We start from the raw sequence: 9270 nt of genomic DNA on the forward strand, positions 1-9270 counted from the left end.
TGCAGCCACCCCTCCACTTCACTGCCACCCCTGCTCCCCCCTTGCTGGCACCGGCGCGACCCCACTCCTCCCCTTTGCCTGCGCGACCCCACCCCCTCCCTTTCCCTCACTTACGCAGCCAACCCCCTTCCTATTCCCGTTCTTCCTGCCCGACCCCCACCCGAACCGGAAACCACCCCTCACTATTCCCCCCGCCGAAATCGACCCCCTCACCTTCCCTTACCCTTTCGACCACCCCTAATCCTGAACCATTAGCCCCCAAACCACTCTAAACGAATTTAAGGGTTTCGATTTCGATTTCGGGGTTTGGGGCTGGTGGTTTAGGATTTTGAATTTTAGGGTTTCGACTGGCTTGTGGTTTGGGGTTGGTGGTCGGGGCAACAAGAAGGGGAAAGTGTAGGTTGGCTGCGTAGGGTGAGGGAAAGGGAGGGAAGTGAGTTCGCGCCGGCGCCGGCAAGGGGATGGGAGGGGGTGGCAGTGAGGTGGAGGGTGGCTTGGTTACTTTGGTTTATATATTTTTTTAATTTAATTTTTTTAATAAACTTAACGGAACCTTAATGGACTCCGTTAACTTGTGAAATTTAAATTATGTAATTTTAGGTGGTAGCAAAATATATATTTTTTTAAACGGATAGCAAATGTGAAACAGGGTGGTTTTGTTGGTAGTAAATGTCAATTCATCTATCTAAATGACCCATTATATAATCTAATCTCTGCTTTTTTTTTTTTATCAAATTTTATACTAATAATTTTGAAAGAATTGACTAGTTGAATGTCAAAATCTATTTTGAAGCATAGAATTATCGTTTGAAATATATATATATATATATATATATATATATATATATATATATATATATATATATATATATATTTTGAGATTGTCATTGGGGATCAGAAAGTTGCTCTGCCTTACAAAGAGTGGTTAGCTGATCTGGGAGTCAGTGTCTCGATGCCGAAGTCACTCGTCAATGAGTAGGCAAAATCCTTTGGGGAAGGTTGTTTACTATATATATATATATATATATATATAAGGGATCCGGTGAGAATAAGTTCATATATGAGAATTCATACTTATATGAGAATTGATCTATAATTTAGAACACGTGAGTAAAAATTTAGAACATACGAGTAAAAATTTAGAACATATGACTAATAATTTTGAACATGTGTGTAAGCAATAATTTAGAACATCATATTCAAGAATTAAAACATGAGAGTAAAAATTTAAAAAGTTCGCTTTATGAAATTTAGAACATATGATTAAAATTTAGAATATCTGATTTAACATTTAGAACGTGTGAATAAAAAATTTAGAACACTTGGTGTAAAATATAGGAAATGGGAGTATAAATATTGAACATATAAGTAAAAATATAGAACATGTGAGTAAAAATTGGAACATATGCTTTTGAATTTAGAACATATAACTAAAGATCTTATAACACACGCACATTTTAAAATTTTGAACATATAAGTTAAAATTTCGGAATAAGTCATTCGAAATTTATAACATCTAACTTAATTAATTTATGGTTTAAAACTTGTGAGTACTAATTTAGAACATAAAAAGTGTTCTCACATAAGAAAAATTCTCACGAGAGCCTCCCCCTATATATATATATATATATATATATATATATATATATATATATATATATATATATATATATATTTTGCTTATAAAATAAAATTATACAATTTTTGAATAACATTTGCAACCATCTAGCTTAACCCAACATACTAGGCCAATTTAACTCTGTTTCAAATAAAGGACACTATCCGTTCAAAAAAAATAAAATAAAATAAAATAAAGGACAGTATTCATTGATAGCCCAAATGAGCAAAGTATGATCCAAGATTCCAAGTAGGATTGTAAAATACCTGGGCTGTTGGGCATCAAGTCTTATTTATAAAATGTCATGATGCCAATTGAGTTGGTAGCTTAAGTATAAGCTTCTAAATTTTCTTGCAAAGTGTACATTTCAACCAATTTGCAAGGCTTTTTTTTTTTTTTTTTTTTTTGAAAGGTAACCAATTTGTAAGTTCATATGATGAAAAGACGATTTGTTCAGGCTCATATGCTCAGCAATGTGATAAAATCCCATAGAGAACAAATTATAAATCATAGATTCCAGACCTTTAGAAATCAGACTATATTTAAACTAAAATCGATTCAAAAGGAGCATGGTTCATCTAGCTATTTTTGTAGAAAAAAAAACTCTTCACTTAGATTTGATGTGTTTTCTTCTGATGAAACGGTTATTTTAGTAAGTACCTTTTTTAAGATTTCTTAAAATGAGAAGAATGAGATTGCGACAATTCTAACAAATACTCATATAAAAAATGTTGAATCTTATCTATAAAGTATCAATATTGGTCAAAATAGAAAAGGTAAAAAGTGCAAAAGTTAAAATAGAGACAACCTACTTTGACCATTAATAGCTTATTGGAATACAAATATATGGGCATCACATTTATTCTCATAGAGTCAAAGTATATATAGCATGCACTAGTTCACCAAAGTCGTACTTTCAAAAGTGTTAGGTATCTCTCCATATCCACCCGTGCTGAGATACGTATAACACCACCAAAGCCTTAAATCTTAGAGGCTTAGAGTGTAATGTAACCATTTTGAATCATCCACCTGAGATTCCAATGATTTTTCACACTCTTGTAAGTCCAGTAAGCCCATCCAAAGGTTGCACGCCTATACACTTGAAGTTGTGCTTTTGCAAATTTTTGATAATCCTCCTTTGTCGCTCCATTCACTAACCACTCAGCAGTCCATTCTCCTGCATAAAAAAAAATAAATAAAATAAATAAATAAAATAATAATAATAATAATAATAATAATAAATTAAGAAAAAAAATCCTACATAATTAATATGTGAGATTGAAAAAAAAAAAAAATGTAGTTACACTAGTAAAGTAGTCTAGATCTGATCATGTTGTTTTAAGGATTTAATAAAAATATTGTATGTAATATAAGTTTTATAGGGGGAAAAAGTTAAATATGAAGATATCATTTCTATATGGTCCTAACCAATATTAACATTAAGTCATCATTAATTTCATATCAATGTTAATTTTTCCATGTGTGATACCTTTTTCCTAACATATAAGAAGGGCCGTGACTGTGAAGATGTCAAACACCCCATCCAATCTGACTCAAATCACTCGATCAAGGTTTCAAAGGCCAATTGACCAAATTGGTAAATAAAAAAATACCCATAGCGACAATTTGGTAAAAAAAAAAAATCTCAGTCGACATTTAGACGACGACAAAAAAAAAAAAAAAAAACACTAGAATTTTCGACAAACTCTTCAAAAATCCTAATTTAATTTGTTATTGTGTTTTTAAATTTATTTTTTTCATTTAAAAATTTGAATTAATGTGCCATCCCTTTTTATTTTGCTAAATTCCAATATCAAATTTATCTCCAACCTGTTTTTTAAAAAGAATTTCTTTGATTAGGGGTAGGAAAATTAGTATTTAACTGTTTTTTTTTACTTCAAATTGATAATATCTTAAAAGGGGTAGGAAAATTAGGTAGGAATTTTTTTATTTTTTTTATTTTAAAAAACCCACGAAAATCGAACTAAATTAAACATTCACGAGTAATTTGTCGGAAATTTTTATGTTTTTTGGGTTAATTATCGCCTGAGATATTTTTTTACCAAATTATCGATTGAGGTTGGTTCTTTTTTACTAAATTGTCGCCGGAGTTATTTACCAATCTGGTCAATTGGCCATCTGTATAAGTATAATAATATAGTATGACTCTACTTTAAACTTATTCCAACCCAACACAGTACAATCGAATCCAACCAAGTCACTTGAATTGACACCTCTAGGTAGTAGAGGCGTAAGGCTATCATATTCTAGCTACTTAATAGAGCATAGTTGGTTAGAGTTTATTTTTCAACTTATTGATTAGTTATTGGGCATGTGCTAATCTAATTAAGGGCCTCAAGGGGCTGCTTTCATTGTCTTAATATTACTACTCTTCTTATCTATTCCTAATTATCTCTAACTGTCCTACAATACTCTTAATTAGATGTACTTAATTATAGAGCTGTTAATATCAGTATTCATGATACAGGGTAGCGTACAAAGCCACCGAGGGCTTTCATTGAATAACTTACCAACAAATATAAGGGGACCGCCGTTAGAGTTTGTCACGTAACCCAATTCCGAGGACCGGTTGTTGTAGATAAAGTCGATGTTTTGATGGACATTCAAGCCGTTATATTTATCCTCGAAAAGGCTGTAGTAATGAACATCAATTACATTTAACTGCAATCTACCAGCAAGGGGAAACAACTCCCTTGGATTCATAGGCCCCTCTATGCGATTGCTCATTATAACATACGCACTTGAAGAATGCTTCCGGACTGCATTGTATCCTGCCTGATAGTACTTTTTTAAGGTCTCTACTGTCACAACAGGCGCTAAGGGCTCATTGAGCAGCTCTACTGCTAGCAAATTAGGGAATTTCGCGTATCTGCATTCAAATGACAATGTGCTTAATGCTTTCAGCTACTTATATACTGTTAAAGGACCATCTCAACTAAAAGTTCAGATGGTTGAGGCTCAGAAATATGTTTTAAACTCTGCACTCGTACCTTGAAGATAAGAAGTCGATGACAGAAACAGTCTGTTGTACAGTAGCATTGGACTTTCCCCATTCAACAGTTCCGTCTCTACTTGCACTGGGGTCAAATCTATTTTGTGCCCCGGGTGCTGCGTGTAGGTCTACAATAACCCGGATACCATATTTTCTACAGGTTTACAATATACACTTGACAATATTAGTCTCTTTTAAGAGGCTCTTGCGATTGAATAAAAATGAGAGTGAGTAAAATGAAAACGTACTGTGCCCAAGTGAAGGCGTTGTCCAAAGCCTGCAACGAACCTCCCACGAAAGGCTTAGGAGGATTCGGGCCACTGGCTATCCACCATCCTACAGGAATTCTAACAGCATTGAGTCCATTATGAGAAATGAACCTGAAATCATCTTCAACTATGAACGTCTTCCAGTGATTCTGTTACATTGAATAAATTTTATATCTGTCACAATGTTATCAACTTTCAATTGCAAATAAGTATATGCTGCTTACGGCAGTGCTTACCCTCATAACTCGAGGGGCTTTTTCCGGGCCATAACCATTAGTAACCTGAAATTCACCTAGCAAGGTATTTACTATGCTCATCACAAAAACAGATGGGTTATCATCCCCCCAACCAGCATCTCCTGCATAATCTGCAGTGACAGAATCCTCTGTCTTTGCCTGCAGGAAAAATCTCAATAATAATGAATCAATGTCACCTAAGCCATTAAATGTGTACTAAAAATAAGAGTTTAACCTGTAGATATAGACCATTTGAAGCTTGAATTCGAACACGATTTTTGTCATCAGATTTTCTGACAATCCGAAATATTTCAGAAGCAGCAGGGGTTTTGGCTTCGGCAACTACTGCAGGGCTGCCTTTACTGTCCTGCACTACTCCTGCAAAGTGATTGCTGAACACCCGGAAATTGAACGTGTTTTTGTTGATTCTCCATAGCTACACTCCAAAAATTTGTTACAATTTACAATAATAGCGAACAAAGTAATAAGTAAACTACTACCTCCATTTCAAATTATTTACAACGATTTGAGATAAAGTGTGAGTAAATGAAAATGTTTATTCGTTGCAAATAATTTGAAATAGAGGTTGTACAACATGTCACCCAACAAAAATCGCAACAAATTATATTAAGCTAATGTTTAGAAGGTGTAGCTTACCTTGAAGGCTTCCCAACTTGCTGCAGAGGTTCTATTAGCAACTAAGATGGTCCCTCCGCCGTTCTCAGCACATACATACTTGCCAATTGTCACTGATTTTAGCCGAATTTGTGTTCCATCCTGTATATTTTTAGGTAGTATTATACAAATTTAGTGTCCTAATTAGAGAAATAAAATGCTTGTGTGTCAAATCAATATCTTGGCATAAAATCTGAACTCCATTTCTCATCAGAATTTTACATACAAACACATTAGTGGAAAATGCAACGTCTAATTTAATAAGTTATTTAGTTAATCAATCCCCATGTAGCCACACATGTACGAACTTAGTTATACATGATACGATTTGATTTTATAAAAATTAGTAATAACACGTGACTATTGATCACAGACAAAGATGAAAACTAGATAATACAAACCAGCAAGTCTTTGTTAGGAATGCCATCAAAAAGAGAAGGTACTATCCCGCCTTCAGTAACAAGCCATCCTCCTAGATTAACTGCCTTAACTTTAAAACCCGGGGTTAAGCCATGTCTGTTAGCCCTCCCAGCTTGGCACCCTACGATCAAATCTTAGGAAAATTTGTCAAAAATGCCAGTTTAAGTGGTCCACTTTGTGATAAAGTTCCTTTTATAATAAAAGTGGCAGCAAAGGTCCTTTTTATCCCACTTGGATTGTGAAGAGGGTCCTTTGATCGGATACCAGATATTAACTTTATTTTTCGGCAAAAAATAAAAATAAAAGACAAGTGCCCTCATAAAACCGTTTTTTTTAAAAAAGAAAATTTCCCCAATTACACATTAAACACACAAATGGGAGTCAAACCGCAAACTAACCTCAAATTTTGCCCAACTACACCCAATGAACCTTTTATTATCGCACATGCCACCTGGAGTATAGACTATAAAGTGGGTTTAAATCAGTGGCGGATCCAGGAATTGGACCTAGGGGGTTCGAAATTTATCAAACTCCCGATATCCAAATGCACGGATATAAATCGGGTATACAAGTATAAAATAGAATGGTCAAATAAATATCAATACACAAGTAAATAACAAAAAAGTCCAAATTTCAATAAAATTGCAAAATAAAATGATCCGATACAACAATACATAACTTCAATTAAATGTCAAAATACAATACATAAAAAAGATCAAATTACAAAAGCATTCTTCGAGTTTTCATACTTTGAAAATGTTCCAATACATCATTGTCCCTAACGTTAGCAAAAAGATCTCTTTCAAGAAATGTGACTAAACAATCATTCATTAGTTGATCTCCCATACTATTTCTCAGCTTGTTCTTCACATAAGTCATCGAAGGAAACACCCTTTCCACACTTGCAGTTGCCACCGGAAGGATTAATACTAATCGAACAAGCAAATAAACCATTTTGTAAGAACAATGTTTATTTGTTTCAACTAGCATCATAGAAAGCTCATTAATATCCTTCAAGTTGTTGAACCTCTCATCTTTCCGTATGTCATCAATAAAAAACTCAAGTTCATGACAAAGTGTTGTCATTGTCATATCATTACTTGGAAACTCTTTCGGGTAAAAATCGGCAAGTCTCATCAACTTTTTCTTATCAAATGCAGCAAAAGAATTGATATATAGGATTCAAGCAAGCCATACAAACAAGCAACTCCATATTTGCCTCATCAAATCTATTATTAAGCTCTTGAAGTTGTAAATCGATAACACTTAAAAACATCTCAATTCGAAAGCGATGAAGATTTTGAACTTTAGCAAAGAAGCGCTTTGATCTCCCACGGGGAACATACAAATCACTCATACCAGGAACATCAATGTTATGTTTAACACAAAAACAAGTGACAAGATCTAAAAAGTCATCCCACCCATGTTCCCTCATCTTTTGCAACCTCTCTTTGGTCAAGGTAACAAATGACATGGCATTAACAATATCTTGATCCCCCCTTTGCAAAGCTTGACACAATTTATCTGTTATCCCAAAAATTTTGGACATCAAGTGTATCATGAATATGAACTCAAATGACTCAAATGTATCCATAATAGTGATAGCTTTGACACGATCCTCTTTGTAAATCTTATTTGCTCCAATCTTTTCAAGAACCTTAACAATGGTAGAATACAATGAAGTGACATTCGCAACAGTTTTATAATGTGATCCCCAACGAGTATCACCCGGCCTACCCAAACCCATCTCTTGGTTTAACCCTTGTCCACTTTCAATTTCACCTAAATCTAATGCTTCAAGCACTTCTTGAGATTGAGTTTCTCTGATCATTTCCCTTCGCTTACAAGATACTCCAATCACATTCAACAACATTGTAAGTTGTTTAAAAAGCCAAATACAATTATCATTTTCTTTAGCAACAGCAACAAGAGTCGATTGAAGTTGATGAGCAAAACAATGAACATAATAAGCTTCTTTCGTATCATTCATGACCAAAGTTTTTAGACCATTTATCTCACCCCTCATGTTACTAGCCCCGTCATAACCTTGTCCACGAACTCTAGACAAACTCAATGAATGCTCCATAAGCAAAGTTTCAATTGCAAGTTTTAATGTTAAAGCAGTGGTATCTCCAACATGTACAATTCCAAGAAACATAACCTTTCACCTATCCCACCTTTTTTATTCACATAACGCAAACAAAGGGCCATTTGTTCTTTTTGAGACACATCACTAGACTCGTCAGCTAGTATACCAAAGTAGTCACCATTAAGATCTTCTATAAGTAGCCTAGTGGTCTCTTTGGCACAAGAGTTTATAAGGTCTTTTTGGATGGATGGAGCAATCATTTGATTGTTTCCGGGAGCACTAGTTAATACAACCTGCTTAACATCATCATTATTATAAGCAAGCCATTCTAAAAGTTCTAGAAAGTTCCCTATATTACTTGAATCCTCACTTTCATCAGTTGAACCCCCTGATCCCCCGCTAGATCCGCCACTGGTTTAAATTGAGTTAGAAGATAAAGGAAGTATGGATTGTGTTTTAACTTTTAATCGAGTTGAAAGAAATGTAATTTATTTAATGGAGTGTATAGTACTCCATATTATGTAAATTGGAGTATAGTATTGATGAGTTGACACAATTATATGCCTCATGTTTTAACTTTTTATTTTAAAGTTAAAATGTCAACTCAGATTTACGTTTCACAAGTTCAAAAAATATTAAGGGTTTATCTAACTAGTACCAAAACATAATTAAAATTAATGTTATTAAAAGGTTGTTAATGTGTTCAATATTAATAAAAAAGATAAACATTATAAAAGGCGGTTACTCGGTTAGTCAAAAGATATGTTAGTAAAACAGAGTGGGATGAACAAGATATGCTCTTCTAGGCATGTAACTAACAGTGTGTTTGAATAACATTAGAGGAAGGAAAAGAAGGGGAGGGAGGAGAAGAGGAGGGGAGGGAAAGGGAGGGGAGAGAAGAATGGTGAGTTTTCCTTCCAAATCTCTCCATTGTTGGAGGGATCATTTTC

General features: G+C 34.2%; 2 protein-coding genes across 2 annotated transcripts; both read right to left on the reverse strand.

The window, feature by feature from the left end:
- Positions 1 to 2402: 2402 nt before the first annotated feature.
- Positions 2403 to 7317, reverse strand: LOC110725495 (probable glucan 1,3-beta-glucosidase A). Its single transcript, XM_021904965.1, has 9 exons — positions 6981 to 7317; positions 6213 to 6364; positions 5794 to 5913; positions 5372 to 5572; positions 5137 to 5295; positions 4880 to 5049; positions 4630 to 4785; positions 4150 to 4508; positions 2403 to 2795 (listed from the first exon to the last, which is right to left on the reverse strand). The coding sequence occupies exons 1-9, from the start codon at positions 7315 to 7317 to the stop codon at positions 2614 to 2616; spliced, it is 1836 nt and encodes a 611-aa protein (XP_021760657.1). The 3' UTR covers positions 2403 to 2613.
- Positions 7318 to 7381: 64 nt separating this feature from the next.
- Positions 7382 to 8836, reverse strand: LOC110725497 (zinc finger MYM-type protein 1-like). Its single transcript, XM_021904966.1, has 3 exons — positions 8832 to 8836; positions 8393 to 8731; positions 7382 to 8291 (listed from the first exon to the last, which is right to left on the reverse strand). The coding sequence occupies exons 1-3, from the start codon at positions 8834 to 8836 to the stop codon at positions 7382 to 7384; spliced, it is 1254 nt and encodes a 417-aa protein (XP_021760658.1).
- Between the last annotated feature and the right edge of the window lie 434 nt (positions 8837 to 9270).

The sequence above is a fragment of the Chenopodium quinoa genome, unplaced genomic scaffold (assembly GCF_001683475.1).
Source record: "Chenopodium quinoa cultivar QQ74 unplaced genomic scaffold, ASM168347v1, whole genome shotgun sequence".
Taxonomy (NCBI): Eukaryota; Viridiplantae; Streptophyta; class Magnoliopsida; order Caryophyllales; family Amaranthaceae; genus Chenopodium; species Chenopodium quinoa.